The sequence below is a fragment of the Ceratotherium simum genome, chromosome 20 (assembly GCF_057802395.1).
Source record: "Ceratotherium simum simum isolate JZ-2026a chromosome 20, ASM5780239v1, whole genome shotgun sequence".
In the NCBI taxonomy this organism is placed as follows: Eukaryota; Metazoa; Chordata; class Mammalia; order Perissodactyla; family Rhinocerotidae; genus Ceratotherium; species Ceratotherium simum.
The window spans coordinates 45,594,115-45,621,868 of NC_141919.1; the positions used below are offsets into that span (position 1 = coordinate 45,594,115).

At 43.9% G+C, this 27,754-nt stretch overlaps 1 protein-coding gene across 1 annotated transcript in view; it reads right to left on the reverse strand.

Annotated features, from left to right (window-relative positions):
* The window catches only part of MOB3B (MOB kinase activator 3B), a 182,746-nt gene that overhangs the window by 108,350 nt on the left and 46,642 nt on the right, over positions 1-27,754 (reverse strand). The window contains exon 2 of the mRNA XM_014786006.2: positions 11,222-11,837. Coding sequence (XP_014641492.1) covers positions 11,222-11,639 — 418 coding nt within the window. The 5' untranslated portion in view covers positions 11,640-11,837. The remainder of the gene's footprint in view (positions 1-11,221; positions 11,838-27,754) is intronic.

The window sequence follows — 27,754 nt, forward strand, 5'->3', positions numbered from 1 at the left end:
AGATCGTTTCCTCATTTGCAGAAGAGGCAAAAAAACAGCTTTCTAAAAAGGTTGTGAAAAGTAAGTGAGCTTTGTAAGGCACCTAACCTATTGAGGACACTCAATAGACGGTAGACATCATTTTTACATCATCTGCATAAAATCAAAGCTAGATATGACATACCCCACTTAGAAAGGTAGGTGTGAGATTTACCTCTGACACTTGCAGTAAAAACACATTTCATTTGGCATAAGATGTTTTACATACCTCATTCAAAAACTAGTCTGTCCACAGAGGGTAACTCATCTCTGCCCATTTTCAGGCTGAAGTAATGTGGCCATGTCCATCTAGAAGCTGACTGATGGTTATCTCCATCACAGTGTCCCTTGTCATGGGGTTCAGTTAATGCTGAATTCAAATATCTATGCTGATAGAAAAAGCAGGGTCCCAGACAATCCAAAAGAACAAATACTTACTGGGGGCGGCCCGGTGGCGCAAATGGTTAAGTACGTGCGCTCTGCTGCAGCGGCCCGGGGTTCGCCGGTTCGGATCCCGGGCGCGCACCAACGCACTGCTTGGCAAGCCATGCTGTGGCGGCGTCCCATATAAAGCAGAGGAAGACGGGCACGGATGTTAGCCCAGGGCCAGTCTTCCTCAGCAAAAAAAAAAAAAAAAAAAGAGGAGGATTTGCAGATGTTAGCAGAGGGATGATCTGCTCACAAAAAATAAAATTAAATTAAATTAAAAAAAAAGAACAAATACTTACTAAATCATTCATTCAATTTCTTTTCCCTAATAGCTACCTTACAATATTATTTTTGTCTTGGCTAATGTTGGTATCCTATAAGAATATGTATCAGTTGATGGTGAAAAGTAACTCATAACCTCTCTTTTTTTTTAAAGATTTTATTTATTCATTTTTTCCCCCCAAAGCCCCAGTTGATAGTTGCATGTCATAGGTTCACATCCTTCTAGTTGCTGTACGTGGGACTCGGCCTCGCGTTGGACGGAGAAGTGGTGCCTCGGGGCGCGCCCGGGATCCGAACCCGGGCCGCCAGCATCAGAGCGTGCGCACTTAACCGCTAAGCCACGGAGCCGGCCCCTCTCTTTTTTTTTATAATTTTATTTATTTATTTTCCCCCCAAAGCCCCAGTAGATAGTTGTATGTCACAGTTGCACATCCTTCTAGTTGCTGTATGCGGGACGCAGCCTCAGCATGGCCGGAGAAGTGGTGCGTCGGTGCGCGCCCGGGATCCGAACCCAGGCCGCCAGCAGCGGAGCGCAAGCACTTAACCGCTAAGCCACGGGGCCAGCCCAAAACTCATAACCTCTCTGACTCAGATAGAAAGCTATCCTGAATTTGAATACTGTTGCATAAAATTTGCAAGGCGAATAACTGGTGGTGGTCTACCACCACCACAATAATTGTTATCACAGCAGTTCCATTCAAATTTTAAAATACTTCTTACGTGCGTATCAAGTACAGCCAGTTAAGTGTCTAGTCTGAACTAGCTCATTAGGTTCGTGTGAATACAGTGCTAAGGAAATCAGAGGGTGCATTCTTGCAGAGACTGATTAGCATCTTCCACTCGGTGGTCCTACAAAAGTCTGTGACAGGGAGACTGCACGACGATGAACAGTGAGGTGAAGAGATCAGTGAGAAGCTGGGTAAATACCACATAGCAGGTGTCCCCCGATCAATTGGGCTCTAAGAACAGTGTTGTCTAACTGGTTTACACTACCACGATGTCACCAAATGTCACCATTTATCACAAGGGACACTGTGAAACCCTCAGTGCAATTTTAATTTGTGTTCATTCAACCAAAATCATCAAGTGCCTACTCGGTGCAAAGGATCAGCCTTCCTATTGCATTATCTACAGCAGTGGTTCTCAAGCATTGCAGAGATCCCTGGTCCTTTCAGGGGTACACAAAGTCCTCCCCTTTCCAATTATCTATCTGTGTGAACCCAGACTTGAACTTAAAACAAGGCATCACAATAGATTGAACTGCAGAAGCAGATAAGAGAGTCCAGTTGTCCTCTATTAAACCAGACACTAGCTTTACAAAAAGTAAAACAATGCCACTCCATTTTTTTTTTTTGGTTTGGGAAATACAGTTATTTTTCGTTAAAAAATGTTATTTATGTTAATATGTGATGGGTTTATTACTATTTTTTCAATGAATTCATAAATAAATATTTCAAAACTTTCCTAGTTTTAATTTCTAATATGGTAACTATTGACAGATATAACTCATCTAAAGGAAAAATCTTCGGGATTTTCAATAATTTTTAAGAGTATGGATTTGAACCTGGACTGATGACAAGCCCTGACCTCTACACTATTTTTAGAAAACAGAAATAAAGCCATCAAAACATATTCCATGTGTTTTGACAGTTACTGCCCACAGATACAGATAGTTTCCGCGGGGCCTTGGTACAAATCATTAACATACTCGCTCACATTTCTCTTCCGAGACACGGAAAGACAGATGCTCTCAGCTGCAGGCTTTTTCTTCCCCCTTTGGGATGGTGAAATACGAATGATTTATCTGAGGGCAGTAACAGGTACATCTCCAATATTCAACAACTTTCTTCCCTCTGCTCCTGGTGGCCATGGTAGGATTCCCTCGCTGGGCCAGGCCATCAAGGTGATGTTGAAGGAAGTCACCCACAAGTAATTCCTGGTGGTCCCCAGATGCTGAGGTTCCATTGTGCCACCACACCAGGCATTAGGGCTTCCTTACTTCAGCCTGCCACTGCTGGCAGATTCCCAGAGGATATGACACAGGTGGTGGGAAACAAAACAAACACCCCCTTAAATCATCATTGCTCTCCAGTCCTGGGATCCTGGGCTGGACAATGTAGAATCACGGAAAACCTACTGCTTCTTTTGAAGAATTGATTTTTCCTTTTCCTGAGAGACAACTAACAACTCCAGTTTGTCTCTCCAGGAAGACAAACATTTTCACTTCCAAAGACATACACTAAAGATCAATTAGACACATCACTAAGGAGGTACTCGCATAATAAAAGGATTCTTTGCCAAGCTTTCTTTAAACATGGAACTCTCTCTGAGAAATGAAAATACTAGCCAAGTGACAGAAAATTCCACTGCCTCACAATCTTCAGGGATACATCTGTCCTGTAATATGAACTACATGGCATCGGTCAATAAATTTACACTTACATGGTAGTACCTAGTTCACCAGGTGTCTACGTAGTGTAGAATGTTATGCTGGGTGCTGTGGCCTGTGCCAAAAACAAGAAGGTGGAATCGTCTCTGTGCAGGCTATGCATGTGCTATGCATGCAAAATATCTTCTGAAGTTCTATTGTGGACCCGTTCCTGGTTCTGGCTGCCAAGGCCAACCAAAGTTCAACTCACCCCATAAATGTTTATCTTTTCTTCCTCTGGTTCCACAAGATACAGCAAAAAGTGAAGGGGACATGAATAATCAACTCCACGGCCAAATGCTTGGTATAACTACAGATTTTCATCCTAGGTTCTTTCCTTTCTCACCTCAATTCACCTGATATGTTTATTTCATCGCCCTGATACTGTGCGATACTGAGGGAACAGACGTGGAAAGCACACCTACTCTATGCCCCAGCACTGGGCCAAGTGTTTTCAATGTAGCATGTTATTTCATACTCTCAACAGTCCCGTGAAGTGGATACTTTTACACGCATTTTATAGATGAGGAAACAGGCTTAGAGAGACTGAACATTCGCCAGCAAAAGTTGATAACTGGGATTCAAGCTCAGATCTGACTCATGCTTCTGTTCCTTTTTATCACCTCCTTCCCAAACTGGCTCATCTTCCCAGAGCATCCATTTTACCAGAGACTTAAGGGAAAAACATGATAATGTGAAGGAAAACATGGATAGAATTATCATTTCAGATGGGCTTTTAAGAGAAGACACCAGCAAGGTCGTGTATGCAGGGGCCTTACAGACAATACATGTCCCCAGACCTACAAAGGTATTTTAAAGGAAAAGCTTGTGAATCACTCTCCACACATGGAGGTCTAGGGCAGGCTAATAACTTGGCCTCCCTTCAGAATGACACTATTTCAGTATCTATAACCTCTCTGTCTAGAGGGGAAGGAGAGCACTGGCGGGGAGGGCAGAGAGAGAAGGCCTCTGGGGTCAGGTCCTGCTGATATGCCCTGCCCAGATAAACCAAAACCCGTGCTCTCTTTAGAAGCCAGGTGGGACCTCAGTGACAACACAGCATGCCCTTGGGGATCTCATCCTCACTTCAATGGCTTATACAACTGTTCTTCCAACTCCATACTCTGTTCTGGACAAGAGTTCTGGTTAAGTCATTTTTCTCCATCCCGTTGCATTTCCAGATACATATCCATATCCTGTTAAGCGTGCCGCTGAGCTGGCCTGCCTCTCCATGCAGCACTGACCTCCAGCACACAGCCTTCGCTGGCTCAGGCAGGAGGCCATGTCTACAACCACCAACTGAGGAAAAGTGGTGGTGCCCCCCTTCCCATTACGGCCTTTGTTTTTCATCTCTGTTTTCCACTGAATATCATGTATCCCAACTCCCTTCCCAGCTGATGCTGAGATGTAACAACTTGTCACCTGAGATATGGCCCATTAAAATTACATAGCACAGGTAATGGAGAACTTAGTGCAGGTGGGGACAGCAGGTAATTAGCCTTAGCTTACAGGGCAGACTCGAGGCCCTCTGGGCCTCCTGTCTCCACTCTCCTTCCTCTCTGCTTTCTAGCACACTGGAGGCCCTCCCCATTCTTCAGAGGTGTCTCTTGGGATTTGCTGAGTAGGGCTGGTTATTTAACACTGTCCTCATTAACTCAGGCACCAAGTCACTGCAGTATTGGGTTAACAAGGTGGGGGTAGGGAATGAGACGGTCAACAATAGACCATCAATTCTCCAGCAGCCAGTGGGGGTGGGGAAGAGTAGATTCAGCTGTCTCTGCATGTTTTCCATGAAGGGACAACTGAACAAACTTGGGTAACATCAGAATCTAGAGAAGGCAAGTTCTTAAAAGGAGCAGAACCTTGGAGTTCCCATCAGTAAGGATCTAGTATAATTTGCATCAGATGCAGGGCCCTGTCTGTTTTTGCATCTCTCCTTGTGACCGTGGGGTTTGTCTTAGGATGCTCCCTAGAGAGGATTTAACATTTGATGCAACAGGCAGGGGTAAATCAAGGGTGATGTTGATTCTGGGGTAAGAACATCACAGACACGAGATGCTGGAGTAGTTGAAAGGTGGGCTGCGGAGTTGGGTGTGGGCATCTTGGGACTGAATCCTAGCTCTGCCTGTGTGACCCTGGATAAATTACTTAATCCTTTTCATCTGTGAAATAGTTGCCTTAGGGGTTGTTTTACCTGCCTTATGGGGTTGTTTTACAGATTAAACAACATAATGCAGCTAAAGTGTTTAGGGTAGCATGTGTTCAGAAAATGGCAGCTTTATTATTATGCTCTTCCGACTAGTAAAATTTTAGGGAACCAAATAGTTTATTAGATCCCAAAGGCAAATCATGTTTTCAGAGCCTTGGAAAAACTTGCCAAGTTTTTCCAGGCACTCCATTCCTGGCACTGAGAACACTTTTCCTGTCCCCTTGAGAGATCAAATCCGGGTAACCTCGCTCAATGCTGATTTTCATGAGTAGCTAGTCTCAAATGTGACCAGCAGGCTATCTGCCCATTTCCCCAGCTAACCCGCACCCACCCTCTGCTGAGCTCAGCTGGTTTAACACTGGACATGGGCAGGTTTAGTACTCCATCTTCTGAAAACCAAGACAGAAGACCCATCCTAGTGGCTTTCTCTCTAAAGAGCTGGGTACTCATTCCTGAAACCAGGAGTTGGCCTAGCTCCCAAACAAACATTGAAATTTCCCAAAGTCTTGGAGAGATGACAACCTGAAGTATTTATAACCCCTGTCACAGAGTGATTCAGCAATGAAGACTGCTAATTTTTAAAAATATGATTGAGTCTTTCAGAATGCATTTTTTTCCTCCCCAAAGCCCCAGTACATAGTTGTGTATCATAGTTGTAGAGTTGTAGCTCTTCTATGTGGGATGCGCCACCTCAGCGGGGAGTAGGTCCGCGCCCAGGATCCAAACCTTCGAACCCCAGGCCGCCAAAGCAGAACGCACGAACTTCACTGCTATGCCACCGGGCTGGCCCCCACGATGCATTTTATTGTTGTGGTCTCCATGAGTTTTGGTTGATAGTTACGTAGAAATGTATGCAGAGAGAGAGGCAACGAACACACATTTATTTTAAGCACCTCTTATGGGTGCTTTTGGCTCTGGGCTGGGTGTTTTTACCCACACTGCCTCACTGAATCCTTACAACAGCCCTGTGAGATCAAATTATAATCTTTAGTTTACAAACAGAGAAACGTAAGCTCAGAGGCAACATGTTTACCAACGTCACACAGCATCTCGTAATGGCAAAGCTAGCTAAATAAATCCAAGTCTGTCTACAAGTCCAGTGTTTGTTCTACCACACCATAAATATATTTTGTTGATGTACATTCTGTCCTACCAGTGTTAATAGATTTATATATAAAAAAAAGAGGGAGACATACAATAGAAAATAAAAAGTTGAAATTTATAGGCTAACTATAAACTCAGTTCCCTGACACCCCACGTCTGAAAAGCTCATCCCTATGGACATTTTTATAGTCTCATGTTTCCTGTCATAATATTTTGAGAGAGGAAGAAACGCAGCTGTAGTCTCATGAGAAAGGTTGCCAAAGGGATGCGACTATTTCCACAATGCACTTGACCATTGAGCAAACTACTCATTTTAGAAAAATGTGCAGAGCAATTTGGAGCAACTAGATATTCTGGACATTATGGAAACTGCCCAAGGATAGGAACTCAGTCTGCTTTGCTCTCTCTTGGTGCCTAAAATAAAGCCTGCCTCTGAGCAGGTGCCCGACAAACATTTATTGAATGAATGAATGACTGAATGGCAGGAACAGGTAGTCGTGGGCCCCCAATTCATGAGGCTAAGTCACCCTCTGCCCAATCTTAGAATGGAACGTGGGAATAGTTACAGGGCCAGGGCACACTTCTCAGGTCCTTCAGAGGTGATTTTTAAACAGGAGCAAACAAAAACAAAACAAAAACAAAAAAATCATGTCTTTAAAAGTTATAGCAAAATCAGGTTTTCTGAAATTTTCTCCATCCTAGACAACCTCCTAAAATCATTGATTGAGACATCTTTAGCCACGTGAAGAAAAATCTGCAAAACAATGATACATGCTATGAATGGTAGTGGGTGGCAAGGACAGAGATTCTTGGCCAGACACTCAAGTTCAAACCCTGGTTTCTAGATGATGACTTAGCTGTACAACCTTGGGAAAGCCCCTTAGCTTGTTTAAATGCCAGCTCCCTCAGTGGTAAAATGGACTATTTAATTCATTGGGTTATGGTAAGAATTAAGAAGGATGAACAGCAGCAGGTACAACGCCTGGCACTTAGCAGGCTCCATAGATGGGCGTTCCCTTTCTCGCTTCTCTTCCTTCCTGTCCCTGCTCTTTCCTTCCCCAACATCCATTTATTCTAAAACCATAGAGGTAGGTGAGATCATGTAATTATTTTTTAAATGTTCTTATTCCTCCTGCTCAAAGACTTTTTAAAAACATGAGTTGGAGGAGCTCGATGTTTTCTGCTCATTTTTTTCTGAGTGTCAGATCTGAGATATTAAATCCTATTATATAACAGAAAGACAGGGAAACTGGGGGCTAGAACATAAAGATTACTGTAATTAGACAGGCCACAGAATTTAAAAAACAGGCTGAGGCTTTCTATTTTTCTGTCATCTCTAAAAGTGGTTAAAGAAATACAATCGAGGAGGAGGTGGCTCTTGCTTCTGAAGTTACTGCTGTCTTAGGAGCTTTAACAGGGACATCTGTTGGCTTTTTAACAAAGGAAGCTGGGGGGATCAAGGGAGAGCAGAGGAGACTACGGTTCACAAGGGAGCCACATCTGTTTGGTATTTTCCCAACTGAGACAGCTCAACTTCTGAAACAGCACGGGTATCCTAGTTCAGCTAGAATCCAGGAACAGATAAAAGCTTTTCTCTCTTCCATGTTTCAATGGTAGAGATCAACAGCTGTTTATATCCTTTAATACCTAACTAAGGGGGAAGCCTTCACATCTGGCAGTATTTTCCGGTCCTATTTCCTTGGATCACAGTGGGGAGGAGGTAAAGTTTGAACCCCTCCCAATTCCCAGACTAAGAACACAGAAGTATGCCTGGGATTCAAAGCCGTAATGCTAAGCAGAACTCCCCATTTCTCATCCACTCAGGGTCTGCTGTTCGCCGAGATTTCTTCTTTTACTCCTCTTGACAGACATCTTGCTGATTTCTATAATAATGACTCACGGGAGCACAAAGATCAAAAAGAAAAGTAGGCTGGAATCAGGGGGAGGAAGAAGAGGAGGAAATGAATTCTAACAGAGAAAGTGGTTCCCAAAGATAAGTTCTTTCAAAAGATAGCAACAATATTGTCTGAGGACAAATAAGAGAGGTGAGCAGGTTGCTGATGAGGACTCTCAGTGTGATGGGGGATGGTGGTGGTTTTTACTTACCCTAACATTTTACCTTGCAAAAGTTAAACAGAGAAAATTAAACCCCGTGGAGGCAAGGGGCAGGAAATACCCAGGGATGGTAACAAAGGGATTCAGAGACATTTGTTTAACTTCACTTTGATCACCAGCACCATACACGTGTTGGGACTTTATAAAGATGATTTTCCCATCCACCCATCCATCCATTCAACAACTTATAAGGTACCAGGACTGGACTTAGTTCTGGGATATTCAAATAAATAAGACATATTCCATAACTTTAAGGGGCCTACATCCTAATGGATGAAAGCCTTCACAGAGGACTTGATATAAAAGATGCATAAGAATTCACTAGATAGAACAAATGAATGATTCCAGAAGGAGAGAACAATATGGATAAAACCAGAGAGGTAGTAACAGACTGTTTCTGGGGGAATGACAAGCATTCAGGGTGGTTACAGGAGTGGTGGGTGCTTATTAAAAATGCAGATTCTTAGGTCTCACCTAAGAGATTCTGATTTAGTTGTTAAGGGGGAGGACCAAAGAATTCACATTTTGAACAGAAGGCCTAAGTAATTCTGATACAAACAAAAGTTTGACAACTCTAATTTATCTAGATTAACATGTCCAAAGAGATGCTAATGGTGTTTCACTAAAGAAAAAGGTATGAGGTTCAAATCAGGAAACACCACATACTAGAGTATTCCTTTCTTGGAGAGAAATATGCACACTATAATGCACATTAGCATATTAAAAGTCCTGTAGTAAAGAAATCAATTTCACTCAGCATTCTCCAAACTTATTTTTCCCGAAAAATAAGTCAGGGTAAACCTATTAAGATCTCTCAGAACAGTGGTGTACCACGGAGCATGGATTGGAAGAGCTGAAACAGAGGATTCTGATCAGGGAAGTCCATTCCCCAAGCACATTGAATGGTTAAGGAATTGTCTAGAAAAAGACAGCAAGGTCAATTACTATGGAGGATATGGCAGCATCCACTGATTTCCTCCAAGGAAAGTCTAAAACCACCTATGATGCCCTATTTTCCTAGCAGACCGCCAGAAGCTTCCTCACTCTCAAGTACCACACCATGGCTCTGTGCTATTATTTCTGGTCAGCAACTCTATGTGGTCACTACAGCTGCCAGAGAGAGCAGAAGCGCCCAGAGCTCAAAGCATCAAGGAGCAGAAGCAGAAGGGGAAGGACAAAGAGGAGGTCTCTTTGCCCACATCTATTTATCTTTATTGCTATCATATGTTCTGCACAGAGCACTGGAAGTTGCCTGCAATGCTTTCGGAAAGGAAAAATTCCTTCCAGCTCCAAAGGAAGCCTCTGACAGTCAATGAAAGCGCAAGAAGACATGAACCGAAGAAATTCCCACCCCTCCGAGGGGCCTATTATATGGCCAGGGGAGTTTTTGAAAGCTGTCTTCTTCTTTCTATGCTAGGGATCCAAGGGGGTTTGCACTACCGCATACCCCACCTCCTTCCTTACCAAGGGACCGCAGAGAGACAGAGCATGAGGCAACCGGACAGGTCAACACCAAGATTCTGAGCAAATTGCTTTGTGTGCTGAATATTTCAAGATGCACATACTGCCTTAATCAATTTATACACTTTTTTTTCTGGTATAAACTTAATTACTTTCATATGCCCTACCTCAACCTTCCATATGCCACACGGGGACACTCCCGCTGCCCCCCATCTAGAGGTGATTACAACAATGTGTTTCAAATGCCTTTTTTTAATACCCCAACCATCTCAGAGCTTTTTAATAATACTTTCTAACAGCCCAAGTATTTTTTCAATCATTCCACAAATATTTCCTGAGTGCCTACAAAGGTTCTAGGGCACCATGCTAGGCAGGGGAGATACCACAGTGGAAGAAGGAGATTGCTCATTCTTATTGAACTTAGGGGATAAAAAACTGAATTCTAAAGTCAGCCTATCAGTGCATGGAAAATCCAATGATGAGCAGCATAAATAAATATAAGAGGGAGAAAATGTTTGGTCCTTCCCCTTGAAGAGTTTTATGGCTCAGAGGACAAAGCAGACAAAAGCATTTGCATTTCAAGTGTCCTAGTGGGTCTAGCAGCTACACAAGGGTCCAGAGTTAACAGTACAGCCTAGAATTAATGATCTATGAGCAGGAGAGGGAAGAACAAAATGCCAGTATCTTTATTTCCCCAGAATGCCAACCCCCTGTTCATTGGATCCCCAAACAAATCCATGGATTCTCACCCTGGGATTTCTTAACCTGAGACATGAATAACAATAATTGCACCAGAGTTAATGTAACTTTAACTAATTGGCCCTGAAATAAAAATCTTACCAGGATAACTGTGTGGGTTTGGAGTCTAGACCTATGGAAGCCAGCAAGATCAAATCTAACATTTCACCAAGTCAGTGTTCCCCAGGATGTGGTACGTCTACCACTGAGGTCCACAAAATGATTGTAAGTGGTCCACAGATGATTTTTTTTTTCAATTTCAGTGATGTTCCTAGATATGGAAAAAGAAAGTACAGGTATGCGAGTGACGGAATTTAGGAAAACACTGACACGGCTGCGATCCAGCATCCAAAGGCAGGCCTGGAAGAAGCCTCTGCAAACTTTCCGAGCTTGGGCAGGCTGTGACAAAATAACCAAGAAGCTGGTCGCGGACTTACCCACACACGTTGGAAATATGTCCTCGTTGTTGATCTGGACCTCGATCCAATCCATAAGAAGGTTCATGTACTGGGGAGCTGGCAGTGCCGTTGGCTTCTTGTACTTGAGGTCATCCTGCCACCGGTACTCATATTTGGGGCCCCCTGACATCACAGGGCAGGTCCGCTCCGTGCAGAACTCACAGATGGTGCCGTAGATGAGGTTGATCCGATTGAAGAAGTCCACCACGTGCACCGCCACCCAATCGTTCTGGTCCTCCCCGCTGGGCAGCTGCACGGCTGCCTTCAGGTCCACGCCCGAGTTGAGGGACGCCTGAGCCCGTTTGTGGAGCTCAAACCTCTGTGTGCCAGGTTCAAATTTCCTCTTGGGCCGGAAGGTCTTGTCCTTATTGAACACCTGCTTCAAGGCCATGGACATGGTCTTCGCCTTCTCTTCCTTTCTTTTGCAGGAAGCAAAAAGGCACCTGGAACTTTTCCGTGAGGGTTCACAACCCAACAGGGCTTTCCACTGCCAGCCCTCTGGCCCCAGTCTTGCAGCCGGCAGCTTTTAATCTATTTTAAAGAGCCCCTTCCATCTTCCTCTTGAGTAATTTCCAGGGGAACCTCATGTTTCTTCCTAAAGGCAGGAGAGAAAAGGATCTCATTAGTGCCCAGTTTGCATTTAAGAAATGACAAAGGCTTAGACCTGATTTCCACCTCCCTTCCGGCTGTGCCCACTTCCATCCACGTATATGGACGTGAAGGGTAAGCCGAACCCCTGGGAATCTGTATTGGTGATTCAAACCATGCAAACAACAAAAGAAGCAGCAGCACATTCCTTTTCTTCATGGCCTTGGTCAAATTTCTGGCGACTCTTGTCTGTGTGATCATAGGCTCAGTGGACCTCTCCAAGGTGTTAAGGATGAGTATGTTAGTCAGTGACCCATCCCCATCCCACATATGCTCCTTTTGAGAGCATCTGCCCCACCCCTCACTGTCCCTATTGAGTAAGCATGGAGCCACCACCTCCATCCTCCTGGATACAGCCGATTGGAGCAGGGGTGGCTATTGCACCAAGCTGGCTACTAAGAATATCTCTCCTCGGAATGTGGAATCAGGACCCAGCCTGTTAGGCATTACCCCGAGAAGTGATGAAAATTGGGTCTAGTTGAGCCCTATTTGGACCATGGGTAGTGCAGCCGAGAAAGCCGGTCTGCAGAGAAGGGAGGGAGGAGAGGAGGAAGAGGAGGATGAGGAGGAACAGGAGGGGAAGACGGAAGAAGCCACCAACATACAGAGAAACAGAGACAAGAGCACAAGTGGCCACAGGGAGAAGAAGAGAAAAAGAGAGAGACAGTGAGAAGGAGAGAGTGGCTTCTTTAGTTCCTGATAATCGTCTTGTAACTGGTTCCAATTTCTTTTGAAACCTAGCTGTGATTCCAGCCCTTGGGATTCATAAGTTTTTCCTGAATTAGTCAAAGAAATCCCTTGTTTTCCTTCAGCTAACTTGAGTGGGTTCTGTTTCTTTCCAAGAATCCTTAACTATGACAGCATTTATCACCCCTAAAAGGTGCCTTATATTTTTTTGTGCCTTTATGTCCGTAATATCAAACCCTAGATAGCGCTTTGAGGCAGAGCTGTCCAATAAAACTTTCTGTGATAATGCAAATGTTCTATATCTTTGTTGTCCAATATGGTAGCCACTAGCCACATGTGGCTATTAACCACTTGAAATGTGGCTATTGTGACTGAGGAACTAAATTTTTCCTTTTTTTTAATTTTAATTAATTTAAATTAAAATAGCTACATGTGGCTAGTGGCTACCATATTGGACAGTGCAGCTTTGAAGTCTTCAGTGCTCTCTTCTCCATTATCTCATTTGACCCGACAAAATTCCAGTGAGGTTTATAGTAGATTTACAGTAGGTATCATCCCTGGGTCTCCACGAGATAAAACTACTTGCCTAACAAGGTCCCATAGCTAGTAGGAGGCATGGTTAGGATTGAAATCCAGTTTCTTGACTCCTAGGAAATGCTCTTTCCATGTGGCCTTATGTTCTAAAAAGTGACACCTGTCAACCTGTCTTTCTTGCTGGTTCATGAAGCCCCTTTACCCAGAGCTTCCATCCACATATTCCCCAAAGACCACAAGTAGAGATTGGCTGGAGGTGAAGACTGTGTCCTGTAGTCTAGACACAGGAGATAAACTGATCCACTCAGGAGTCAAGCCCTAACAAAATGAGCCAACAGTGGTGGCCAAAGTCAGAAGGGCCCTCATGAAATCTGTTAAAATAGACTTGGAGCAGGATCCCACTGAAGGGTTCTTTCCCTACCTAGAAGGGGTTCTGCCATCCACACTCAAACATGGCTTGGTGATACATTCAAGCTTAAGTTATTAAAAAAAAAATAAAATACACCTGAGACATCTGTATTCCCTCACAGACTGCTCTTTGCTCAGAACTGCTGGTCATTCAGTTGAAAGGCTCCTCTGGCCACTCCCTGCCGCCTCTCTCTGTCAACTCACTTCCCTCTTGACCCCACCCTCTTCCTATCAGGTTTTCACTGAAATGCCTTATTGGTGAAGTGTTTTTGCTCCCATGGCATTGAGCATACATAGCCCACAAAGAGACCCAGGTGGAAAAGCAGGTCACGTGACACTCTGCCTCAGACTGTGAAATCACACTCCTGGGTCCTTGGGGATCTCACCAGGAAGGACGCCACCAAACGAACTCTGCAAACACTAGGGAAAGAAAGGGGCGATCTCTTCTTCACAAGAATCCCTTCCCAAAGGCTTAGCCTGCCTGAAAAGAGGCTTAAGAAATCTGAGGGCCTGAAAAAGGGCCCTCCTAATTTTTCGGAAAATTATTTCCGAAACAAAAATAGGAGTTAGAGGTTGGGAAGATAGAGAAAGGATGGTGAGGACTTGGTTTTCTTTCTCTTTTAAAATAGACAACAGTCCCTCTGTATCACAAATGCTTAATTGCTGACAGTAAAGCAGTAACAACGCAACAGCCACCCCCTCACGTCTCCAGCAAATAAGACCTGTTGTTCTGTTCTTCTGATAATGAGGGTACCATCGATTCCCACAGTCCTCAGAGCAATCTTCTGGAGCCGTCTTACATGACCCTTGTATCACTAGTTCTGCTGTTTCCCATGGTCTGGAGTGTTTGCTTGCATGGACACCAATGTGGAAAGCTTCCTCCATACCAGTGCTAGGCTCTTGTGGACGCCACCAAGTCCCTCTGGCGCCTCTGAGGAGAGCGTGTGAATGAGACAGAATAATCATAGCAAATCCTGCTGGTCACAAAGCCCTGCAGTGGCTGGCACTCATGAATATTTAAATAAACATTAAAACCTTATTTGAGGTTTGGGGATTTTTCTGCCAGAGATACTTAGATAACGAACTTCGAGATATCAGATACTTAGATAATGAACTTCAAGATATCAGTCTCTTGAACCAGACGGGCATTTATTCAAAACTTTAACCAGCTTTAAAGACTTGGAAGCAACCTAAGTGCCCATCAAGGGACAAATGGATAAAGAAGATGTGGTATATACACACAATGGAATACTACTCAGCCATAAGAAACGATGAAATCCAGCCATTTGTGACAACATGGATGGACATTGAGAGTATTATGCAAAGTGAAATAAGTCAGAGGGAGAAGGTCAAATACTGTATGATCTCCCTCATTAAGTAGCAGATAATAACAACAACAAACAAACACATAGAGACAGAGATTGGATTGGTGGTTACCAGAGGGGAAGGGGGGAGGGGGGAGGGCGAAAAGGATAATTCGGCACATGTGTGTGGTGATGGGTTGTAATTAGTATTTGGGTGGTGAACATGATGTAATCTATGCAGAAATAGAAGTCTAATGATGTACACCTGAAATTTATACAATGTTATAAACCAATATTACTGCAATAAACAAAAAATTAAAAAAATAAAATAAAGTCACTCTCTTTACTCCAATGTAAGAGGCTTACCTGAGGGAAAAATTATCTTTGGAGGATTATTTCTCAACCAAGCCCCTTCATGTGTTGCTCTTGGCTACCATTTATTAAATTCTACCATGCACCAGATCCTTTACACGTATTATTAACATTTTAATCCTCACTGCAACCTTGCATGGTGGATGTTTTTATAACCATTTCATATAAAAAGAAATTGAGGCTCAACTAAATGAAATAATTTTCCAGAAATCACAAAATTCGTAGATGATAAGGCTAAATTTTGAATCTAGATGTCTCTGGCACTGAAACACATATTACTTTTTTTCTCACTAAAGCTGTTGTAAAATCTCACGAACATTTTTATGTTTTCAAAGATCCTTCACATATAGATTTCAAACCTCCTCATAATGAGACTATAAAGGAAGCTAGAACAGGTGGTATTATTATCTCTGTTTTACAGACGAGGAAACAGAAGCTCTGATCGCCTAGTGCTTGTTTTAAATGTGTTAACAATTCTGACGTGCTCAGACACGATGGTGTCTCTTCTGGTGAAACCTTTTGTCTAAAATAAAATTCTCCGGAGAGGGGTTGCTTGGTCGGCTGGCCCCCATGTTTAAAGACAATGGCAATCCCGGTTGGATAATAACAAATTCATCATGCCACTGAATGATTGATCAAAGAGGCATCTGTCTGTGTCTTTATGTGAGTGTTAGATGCTATATTGGGTCAGGTACCCAAAAGAGTTTTTTGTTTGTTTGTTTGGGTTTTTTTTGTTTTTTTGCTGAGGAAGATTCACCCTGAGGTAACCTCTGTGCCAGTCTTCCTCTATTTTGTATGTGGGTCACCGCCACAGCGTGGCCGCCAACTAGTGGTATAGGTCCACACCTGGGACCCAAACTAAGGCCACCAAAGGGGAGTGTGCTGAACTTAACCACTAGGCCACAGGGCCGACCCCTAAAAGAGTTTTGAGATAAACAAGGGAAAAAGGAGATCCACCTGGCCTTACTTTCAACCCAGAACCCCATTGGACCCCCGCCCATAATTTAAACTGTAGATTTATGAAATGGTTAGCGCAGTGCTTCTCCAATGTTAATGTGGGGTGTTGTTAAAATCCAGGTTCTGACCCAGTAGGTCTGAGGTGGCACCTGAGAGTCTGCACGTCTAACAAGCTCCCCGGTGACGCCAAATCTACTGTCCACGGACGACATTTTTAAGTATCGAGGCCTGATCTCACTAACAGAGCTTGTTAGAAGTGCAGACTCTCCGGCTTTACCCCAGACCTACTAGATCTAAGTCTGAGTTTTGACAAAATCTCAGGAGAAGAATACACTTTGAGGAACACTGGGCTAAAGGGCTGCCTGACGGGCTGGGTAGAGAGATGCCTAAGTAAACTTCCATTCATTGTTTTGTTGACAGTGTGCTTCATAAACATACTCTTCAGTTGAGTATGTGTGTGTGTATGTGAGAACAAGAATGAAGAGAGACTCACAGTTTGAATACAGTCGCCTTGACAGATGGTGACAATGACCGGCTCTTTGATCTGGATTGATTTGGCTAGCACAGCACCCGGCACCCTGGAGGCGCCCAGTGAACACCTTCTCATAAGTGCCAGATGGGATGTGGCTGCTGCTACTGATGCTGCAGCTTCATGAGGACAAGCATCTTCGGCTAAATAAAATGTCACACTAGCAACAACACAGTTGTTATTCTCTGTCCTTTTCCAGTCTCCACAAAGAAAAAGACAAGTGATAAGTTTTGCCCCTTGGGGAGAAACTATAAGCAAATTCTATGTTAAGAGTACTCACTACAATGCTGGTTATCGATAAGCATTTGAAGCCAATTGTTCACTCAACCAATAGACATTTACTCAAGGCCTTTTAAGTGCCAGACACAGGGCTAGGCACCAAGGACACAGAGCTCATTAAAACCTGGTCCCTGCCTTTGAAAAGTGCATAATTTTCTGCCTAGATTTGAGGTAGTTTATTGGCTTTTGCTTTTTAAGCTACAAAGTTAAATGCACCCACACGGGTAGTGACGTGATTCCTTCACAGTATTACTCAGGTTAAGAATGAACAGGACACGAAAGAGCGAGGTCTTGTGGAAAGAGAAAAACGGAAATCCAAATAAACAGCATAAAATTGACAGGGGCTCCATGTGTTCTTCATATTTTCTGCTTAATAGATCAATTGTAGCAATAAAACATGTGCACTATAAAAATATGCAGAAAGAATTTGGCTGGGCTGCAGGGGAATGTTGACAATGTAACTAAGCAACACTGGCAAGGAAAGTTCTTATTTTTCTTTTCCTATTGATGTCTTCTTCCTAGTAGTTGGAAAATCAAAAACTCCCTGCCAAGGATAAGGAAAACATGAAACAACTCTCCTGCTCACTCCAGAGAGATCCATCTTCTCTAGCTGTGACCACTGCTAAAGAGACCTTGGTGTACAGAAGGGCAGGCAGGACAGAAAGGAGAGGGACCAAAGCTGATACTCGATGGGGGAAAAGAAGTTCAATATCTCATCTGCGGGATGGAAGACTCCTCCTGGCAGGACCAGCTGGCGGGGCAATTCACTAGGACCAGCTGGCGGGGCAATTCACTATAGGAAGGCCACAAGAGAAATGCCCCGGAAGTACCCCGGGAAGTACCATGTCCTCTTCATTGCTGGGGCCCCAGGAACTAAGATGGTGCCTGGCACAGAGCGGACTTCACTGAATGTTTGCTGAATGAATGAATGAATGAGTGAGTGAATGAAGAACCCTTTGCATCAAAGTGAAACCACAAAAGTGAAACCAAATTGGACCTCCTGTCTTCTGTTAAGGACTCTACCTCAACCCATAAGCTCACCACTAACTCACTGAGGTTGGGTTTTACCAGCTGCGGGGCTGCCTTGAAGCATCCCCTCCTGAAAGGGCAAGACATCTCTCTAACTTCTCTCTCCAATGGGTGGCTCCTTTCCCCTCTTATCTAAAATTCCAGCTCTTCAGAATTGAAAAATGACTAGTCTGATTTCTCATCTTCCCACTATAGTTTTCTCTTTACGGCCGGAACAGTCCATGAAACCTTCCTCCCATACCCCAAATATTGAATAAAAGTAGACTAGGTTGCTATTTTAGAAGAGTGTGTGTGTGTGTGTGTGTGTGTGTGTGTGTCTGTGTGTGAATAAAATGAACATCATCCAACCTTCCCAGGCTCCAACAAAGGATGTGCCTAAGAATGCGATTCTCTCAACCTTTATGTACACCTTTACTCCTGCCTACTCGTTAGGTGCCATCCTTTGCTCACAAGACACTCCCCAAATTGGAGAGATTCCTATCTGAACAGCAGCTTTGCTTTGTTTTGTTTTTTTTTCAGTCCAACTAATCTACCTTCTCAACTTTGAGCTGCCATAGCTATCGTTGCATTTTCAATTAGTTGGGAGAAATATTGCTGCCTCATTTTAGTCTTCAAAGACATGCATGATTTCAAAGCTTTAAAAGGCCGAGGTTATTTCTGATCACAGAAGTCTGTACAGATAGGAGCCTGCAGAAGTCTGTCACTCCCTCACTCCCCGTCATTTTCTAGCTCTTTAATGTCCATTCAAGTTGCATTGTTTCATTCGCTTATTTATTTAGTCACCTGTGTGGACATTCTAGCATTAAAAATAAGAGTAAATACTCCAAAAATGAAAACATCGCATGCAACCTTGTACATTGCAGCAGTAATCAATCAGTGCATACGTGTTCATAGCAGAGACCCATTTCACAGGCTCAGAAACATCGCCATTCGGAAGAAGACACTCAGTGGTGACCAAGAGTGGAAAGGATGGAAGGATCGACAAGGGTGGGATTTATTTGGTTTAATTCACCACATACTCACATTCTGCTGAAGAAAAGACAGACTTTTTAAAAAATATTTTCTTAAAGAGAATAATGTTCTCTTAAATAAAGTCCTTCCGGAGGCCAGTAGAGACTGGTTTGGATTCCCGATAACGAGAAAGATGGCAAATCTACGGTCCAATCCTAAATAGGGTTGATCCAATCTTACCATAGTTTTAAAAATAAATAGTGAACATAAAATTATTATAAGATAAAAGCTCAGTTGGCCCACTTAATATTTATGAAAGACATCCCAATTATTTTACTAATTTTTTAAAAGGAAGAAAAAAAACTTCTCCAACTCAGTAACCACTTGCTCTATTACTTCCAGATCTTTGGACTAGCTAGGAAATATTTTTGTGGTTTAAAAAAAAAAAGACATGATTTGAGAACATGATACCTAAGGCAGGTGAGGAGAGGAGAATGGAGGATGGGGAGGGAACTACAGATAGAGCTGATATAATAGCTGAAATGAAAAATGAAAACAGGTCAAAAAATGTATTTTACTTTTTAAAGCACAGGTGTACACTAGCTGGTTGATGTCACTAAGACCCTCCATCAGATACTAGGATAAAGGTCATTGTCACTTACCATTTCCTTCTTTTCTCTTTGAGACTGGGTATGCCAAGTCTTTCTTGGAAAAGTCTTGCTTTAAAGGAAAAATGTTCAAATTCAAGGAAGCTGGTTCCTGTAACTGTCAACAGGCTCATTTACTCGTAGCCACACTAAGTGAATTTGAGTCTTAGGGTCTGGGAAATTTTTATCCCTGGCACTATGGGAACTTCTGTATGACATCTGGAAGCACTGCAAGAGATCTTTGAAGGGGGGTAGAGAGCACAAAACAGGCTAGAAGACTGGAAATTGGAAAATACACTGCTAATTTTCAAAAGAGTACTTTTAAACTTGGGGGTGGGTGGGTAAAATTGATGCCAATCGCAGGCAAGATTTAGAGGCCATGTAGCCTGGTAGCTAAAAGCACAGCGTCTGCAGGGTTGCTGTGAGAATTCAAGAGGGTATATGAAAAATGTTTGGAACATCGTAGGTACTGAGTAATGTGGTTGTCACTATTATCGTCACCATCATTTGAATCATATCATGATGCAAGTTTTAATTGAGAGTCAGATTCTTAAGAGACCAAACAGCCTCCTAGAATCTATCTTAGAATGCTTAAAATTCTATTCAACCTAATTATATAAGTAACAATAACTAACATTTATTTTACTATTTATTTAGGTATTACTATTATCCCCATTTTACACTTAAGGAAACTGAGACCCAGTGAGATTAAAACTTTGCCCCAGGTCATAGAACCCATAAGTAGACAAGCTGACTCCAAAACTCTTAACCCCAGCTTAGGACTGCCTCTTTAGACATAGGGTAGTTCACAAAAAAAGACCAGAGGAACTTCTAGGGCATCTCCAACGGGGTTAGGAAGGGGAAAGGAGAAACAGACCTAGCCCTATGGACAGGGTCATGTGTCACTCTCCAAGACATATATTTCTTGAACCTTTGTGGTCTGGATTCAGAAGACTTGGATTCAGGTCCTGGTGATGACTCTAACTGGCTATGTCTTTGGACAAGACACCCTTTATGAGCCTCAGTTTTGTCTTCTTTAAAGATAATGGTGCTTACGTGTCAAGGTTATCATGAGAGTTAAGAGATATTGCCTGTGAAAGCACCTCATAAATACAAAACCATTACACAGTTATTGACAGGTGGCTGGTAGGTAAGAAAGGGAACTACAACTTTTGACACAACACCAAGAAATAATTTGAGTAATGGAAAATGATTCAGTTCAATGCAAATGAGTGTTTATAAGTAAGAGATGGGGGGGAGGGAGTAGGCAATGGGAGGCCCGCACAGGAGGAGAGAAAGAAATCACATGCTTCCTTCCTACATAATTGGATGGACCTCTAATTCTCAGGCAAAAGGAAATAATATTAATCTAAGTGATTTGATAATAAGTCGATATGCCCTAACATTTGTAACCCACTTAACTTAATATTGTGAGGGAGGTCCAGCATTTTTGCATATAAGAAATTCGAGAGCAATATTATCTCATGAATTTGGATATACCAGGGCAAATTATATCTCTCCTAGCCTCCCACTAAGCCCGCATACACTTTTTAGAATGAGTGTAAAAGTTCCTCATTTTAAATTTTAAAATGCTTTACATTTAATACAGCACTTTAGGTTACAACTCAGCTATGATCCCTAAACTGATGAGAACGGTATTCCTGTAATCAGAACACAGTGATCTGGCTGGAGGATTAAGACTGCATCCCCAGAAATTCTCAAGAGAGAAAAGACAACCGCCTACCTGGGAGCTTTCCAATTTGCTTAGGTGAAAACAGAGACAAATAATTAATGATGCTATCCTCTCTGCACTCCTGAACATGTCCACAACAACTAAAAAAGAGGTCTGAAATAAAATGGAATCAAACATGTAATTGTAAAGGATACGGCCACCTGGAGGACTAGAGAGATCCCCACCTTTAGCCAAAAAGATGTGGGCTGGAGTCCAGACTCTGCTCCCTAACGGGTTACCCTCCTGAGCTAAACACTCTCCCTTTGTGCTTCATTTTCTTCTTTGATTAAAGGAAGGTACTAATACCAACACCACAGCGTGTTTTAGGGATAAGTGAGATAATGTAAGCAGAGATGGGCACACATCAAGTGTTATATTTACTAATCCAGATTTCTCATTTTACCGGGTTTTACGTGGCTTCACGATCAATAGCAATTCCGACCATAACTGGGTCTGTTCTTTGACTGTTTCCCCATAAGACCTGAGTACCTGACCCTCAAAATGTATAAAATCTTGCAAAATTTTGGAGGAGAGCTCCATTTCCCCACTCCTGGTTTTTATCAGGAAGAATTTTCCCGTAAGTACCCAGCTGGCCTTTCTCTGCCCTTTTACTAACGTTGCCTCAGGGGAAGTGGAGGGACTAATTCGTTTAATTAGTAAATTTGAGAAGAATCAACTAGGCATGCTCAGCTGGCTCAGCCTTCCCTCCTGGGTGCTGCCTGCCCTCAGGGAGTGTGCTATTTTCAGGAGCGTGCTATTGCCCTAGGAAGGCGGGAAGCCTGCTCTCTCCAGCGCTGTCCGGGAAAAGGTGGGTAACGCAAGGGTTTAGTATTGAGCAGGCTCATTTGGCTAACACACCTGGAGCTCTGTCCTCCAGTCTGGCTTCTATTAGCCATAAAGCTGACATCTGTTTTTGTTGTTGTTGTTCCAACCAACTTCTTCAGAAGTCATGTAGAGAAGAGTGGTATCAATTGTGGATTGGGGACCCTCTTGGAGACCCCAACATTAGGTTGTCCAGACTGGCCCCTATGCAAAGTTAGCTGTTTTTTAGTAGACATTCATGGTGACATCAATTCAAGGAGAGCCCTGTGTAAGACACAACTTACTTATCTGCAGAAGGTCTGTGTCTCCATCCCAGGCATGTACAGTCTTCTCAAGAGTTTTCTCAGACAAGAGAGACAACCCAGTCACAGAGAGCATCTGTCCCAGTTACTGCCCAGCCGCAGGCACAGTGAGAATGCTCAGGACAGAGCATCCCCTCGTCTGTCAGGTGTTCTAAACATTCCACAACAGTCACTAAGCACTAGGCTTGACAGTCCACTGCCCCTGTAGGTGGCTGCTGTCCAGGACCATGATATCGCCTGTGTTCTCCACGAGGAATCTCAACACTTCCACCCAGATAAGGCTTCTCTCTTGCCCAGCCTCATTTCCTGAAATTGCTCTCCGGGTTAACTTCAACCTCTGGTAAAGTAAAGGGAAAGAGGTCGAGGAAGGAGAAAGGGATGGCTGATCATCCCTGTCCTGTGATGCCTGCATCTCATAAGCACGTCTGTCTTTCACACTCACACCACAACCTAGCACTCCACTGTATTTCCGCGCTCACCCATCTGGTCCCTCCACTAGTCTGTGAGGGCTGGGACTCCAGACTGCATTGCATCACTAGAACCTAACAAACGACCCAGCACAAATAGGAATTCCGTCAGTTTTGTGGTTAATCCGTGTATCTAAATGACTGCTAATCAAATACCGCACAGATAAACAGTTCCTTGTCCAGAAGAGAGGGCCATTCTCCTATAATCACGATGCGCTATCATCACCCAAGGAAACCTTTTCAGAAAACAGAGATCTTCACGCAAAGATCCACAGCAGCCACTGGACATGCGGTTCCCCAGGCCAATCTAAACAGCTCACGTGTTTTCATTTTCCAGCATTCACTGAAAACTCAGCTCCTCTGGAAGCATGCCCAGCCTCAGAAGAATGTTTAAAAACTCAAGATAGAACTTTGTAAACATCTTTGCATGGTCCTGCAAAGACCTCTACCTGTGTGCTTTGTTTAAAAAATAAATTTAAAAATATACCTCAAAGGAAAAATAACGGGGAAGAGAGGAGGTCAATCAGTTTGGGGGACTTTTTGTCTAGTATAAGAAGAAAATGTATCGTGTCACCTCCTTTCATGCAAACTCCCCTTCTGTGACTCTGGTGCCCATCCCCAGGCTTCTGCATCGGCTGTATCCCCCTTCGTACCCCTTCGCGCCGGGACACCCCAGCAGGCATCGTGGCCCCCAACCTGCTCCCCCAATCATCCTGCACGATACCATGAAATTCATTTTCCTCAAGCCACGACCCTGCCATCCACCCCTCTGTGTATGTTGGGGAGGCCTGCAAGCAAGACCATTGCTAGTAGGATTTTATAGCAGGAAGAACCCTCGAAAACGACTTAATTCAATTCAACTACTTAATGTATTCAATACAAAAACAGAAACAAACACACCTAATGCCCAGAAAGGCAAGGCGAGGCCCACAGTCAGGACAGACTGGAGCTGAAAGCAAGGCCCCAACCTGGGGGCCCCTACTCTTCCCACCAAGCAATGGATCTCTTACACGCTTACGCGAACCTGACACCCAACTGTCCTTCCAAACTGTCCCCAACTCAACTATCTCTTTCTCTTTCCATACTTCCACACAAACCATATATACTATATATGTGTATATATATATTTTTAATCCCCCTGGTGGCTAAGCCATTTTTTAAAATCAACATAGCCTTTTTATTCCCAAATGAAGTCTTACGCAGGACCAGATTATATAAAAATAGATAAAAATTCTCTCTTCTGTGGTTGAAGCAGGGAAGGGACCCTCACTCTTAGTCTCCCCCCTCCCCACAGCCACTGAGACCCCTCTGACGAGCTTCAGGTTTGGATCTGTTAGACAACTCACTGGACTCCTAATGCCCACTGCACTTGTCAGTGACTAAATCTCTGCCCCACCCCCTCCTGCCATCATCCTTCAGCCTTCAAGGCCTGGACAGTTGCCACTGCCTCCATGCAGCCTCTCCTGACTACGCTGTTAGGAAGTGACTGGTCTCTCTCCTTTGCTCCAAAACCCTGAATCTGTAACCTTTCCTCTACCAAAACGGTCTGAATTATTTGTTATTCTTACGCCTGGCCCCGTACTTCCAGCCTGTCTATAGTCAGGACTCACCCACCCATCTGTCAGCCCCTTTGAGTCCATCAAAGCAGGCTTTAAACACTAGCTGCCCCTCGGTGAATGTTCAGCCCACCCCTTCGCCTCCTCTCCTGACCTTCCCTCATCTGGCTTTGTTTCTGCTCATTCTTGCTCCACTCATTTCGAACCCTTGCTTCTCAACAAATATTTATGGGTGTGACCTGCTCTTCCTGAGTTCTACCCTCTTCCCCTGCACTGCCTCTCCTTTGTTCTTTTCCTCGTTTACTTTTCTCCTCTTGAGCTCTGGAGACTCTGGTAGAGGTGGCTGGCTGCTGAAGAAAAAAGATATGACCCCTACTCACCCTGAACCATCTGTCCACCGACTATCAAGTCCCCCTAGACCTCCTGGGCACCCTCAGAAATGACAAGAAGCCCAGGTCACCTGGGTGCTGTTTAAAATGCAGAGTGGGTGATTGACTCTGACACGTTCCAACGTTTACGAACTCCCTGAGCTGGGGAGTTTCACACACCAGGCCTGGCATATCCAGGGGTCCAAGGGCCAACAGTTATTTAGTGGGCAGAATGGGCAGGATAGAAATGTGGTCGTCTGAAGAGCTGAATTTCCAGCAGTAAGAAAGACAGAAAAAGTCCTAAGGGAGAATGAGAACTAACATGAATCACACTGGGGACAGAGAGTGTGGCCCTTCCCCCGACTGTCTATCAGCTATACCACCTTCAGAGAGCCTGGTTCAAGTCCCCACCCCCTGCGTTCTGTGCCTGTGGCCCCCGTATTGTACAGACTGGTGGTTAAGTGAGTCTGAGATCAGACTGCCTGCGTTCGACTCCCAGGTCTATCATTTTCAGAGCTGTGGGCTCCTGAGCCTATTATATAACATCGCTGAACTTCGGTTTCATAATAAAATTACCTGTCTCGTGGTGTCACTATGAAAGTTAAATAACATTATCCAAATCAAGCATTTGACCTAGCACCAGGCACAAGGTAAGTCTGAAATAAGCATTAGCTTTTAATTCTTATTGTTAACATACTCATTTATGTGTGTGACCCCCCTTCTGGACAGGAAACTCTGTAGGCTTTCTACTTTCCCCTCTTATAAAAACACTCTTACTAGATTACATCTCAAAGGATGGTGGCAGTGATAGAACAAGACAGCAGGCAAAAAGAGGTGAGCAGTGGGTCTGCCATCAGCAGGCACTCAGGAACCATCACTGATTGTTAAAAAGGCTGACCCACCTTGACCAGTTCTGGGAGCCAGACACAGCAGGAGATTTCCCTGGTCAGCTTGAATGCACTGGCCCCTCCCTCCAGCCACGAGGCAGAGGAGCCTTCCAGGAGGGCAGGAGCTTGGTTTAGGAGGCTTCTCCAGGGACCACTCGGAGAAGCCAGCCAGAAAGCCTGTGTTGATTGGCCATTCGTGCCTATTATTTTATGATGGGAATTCGAGCTCTCACAGCAGTGCCTGAGTCAAGGGGTGCTTTCTTAATACCAAATATCTTAATTCTCATTTTCTTACGTAACCACAAGGTGTAGACTTGCCAAAAATGTTAAAAATGGAAGACAACCAAAAATCAGAGAGAAATCTTCTCATAGTTTCTATGCCAACTTGCGTGGAAACAGTTACCCCCCAAAAGTGTGATGAGTGTCCATTTTTTCATTCATGGAGGGGAGGGGTTTTTGTTTTTCCTGTTTTATTCTTTGGGTAGTTTTATTTATTTTTCCCACACTATTCTTTAATGACCAGTGACGGTGACCCCACTCTTCTTAGAAACAATAAAAGCTACAGGAAAAAAAAAAGTCCTTAAGAGCCTCCAAAGGCTGGGGAACTTTTGCCCAGAGCAGCAGAGTACTGCTCAAGCAAAGCCATGGAAAACAAGGGCTGCCTCAGGCGCTGGCTGAGCCAAATCCCTGCAGTGAGGAGTCGCTTTATTTTTGGTCCAAGCACAGAGTCCAGGAAGCCACATCCACTGCCTTCTTTTTCATTTAAGATTCTACATTCATCACTATGTCTTGTTGAGAAAGCCTCCATTAGAGATTTCCTCTGTCTGGTTTAAGAAAGAAGAGGAAAAATAGAAACACAGTCACCATTCCTGGTAAAACAGCACCTGCCCAGCAAGAGACAAAAACAGGTGTTTTCTACCATCTCCTACTCTCTCTTTAAACTGCATTTTATTCTTAAAAAAAAAGCAAGCAACTCCCTTAGTGTAGAAAGTGTTTGATTTTATATAATTGCCAGATGACTCAAATTTCTTTTGGAAGAAGGTGGTGTAGGAATCTATAAAAATTCTGATAAGCATAACCACAATCATTTCTTCCGCCAACTTTAGTCAATTAAAAAAGGTTCAAAGACCTAATATAATTGAAGACTGAAAAATATACACTTCTACAAAGACAAGTAGGTCTGTCATTTAAAAAAGAAAAAACATCTAAGAGCCGCTTTAGCACATTCAATGCAGATCTTTACGTAACTGATCAAGATGCAAACAATTTGCAAATATTTATATTTTAAATCACAGGATGGCTGTTCCCAGACTCTAGAAATTGACAGTGATTACAGAAGAAGCTGGTCCTCATTTGGTCTCCCCTAATTTGCTCTAACCCAGTATGGCCTCCAGTAAAAGAAAACCTGACAGACCAGGGCAGGATGGCCAAGGAAGCTTGATTTATGTCAGCTTTGAAAGGCCACTGCACTCCGATTCTTACTTCCACAGGGAATGCAATCCACACGACTGGGCTGGCTGTCCTGATGCAACTACACGTTTTTCTCATTTAGCATTGTGATCTTGCAAAATGTGAGCACAACCTGCGCAGGCGTCCAGCGGAGGGGAGAGGGGAGGGCGGGGTCGTGCTGGGATGCGGAGTCACTCCACGTTAGCCTCCACGGTTGGGAAGCCTTGCTGACGTGGCACCAGGCTCTCAGGAGGGCCCAGACAGGAAGGAGGCAGGGCCTCGGACTTCAAGATGTCTATTAAGAGCAGCTTTCCAAGCTGGCATCACAAGCAGAGATGGAACTGCTGCCCTGGGAGCTAATCCCTAAACTGATACACATCAAAAAGGGCCTCCCGGCTTCTGGGGGCAACACCAGGGGCCTGAAGGTGGAAAGAGGGGTACAGTTCGGGGGAATTCCAGTCCCTTCTCCACCCAAGGGGCCAGCCACTGACAGGGAAAGTCCATGGCAGCCCCCATCAAGATGTTCCCTCAACATCATCAGAGCTCGTGCACTCTCACGGGCTCCGCACTCCACCCCACATTGC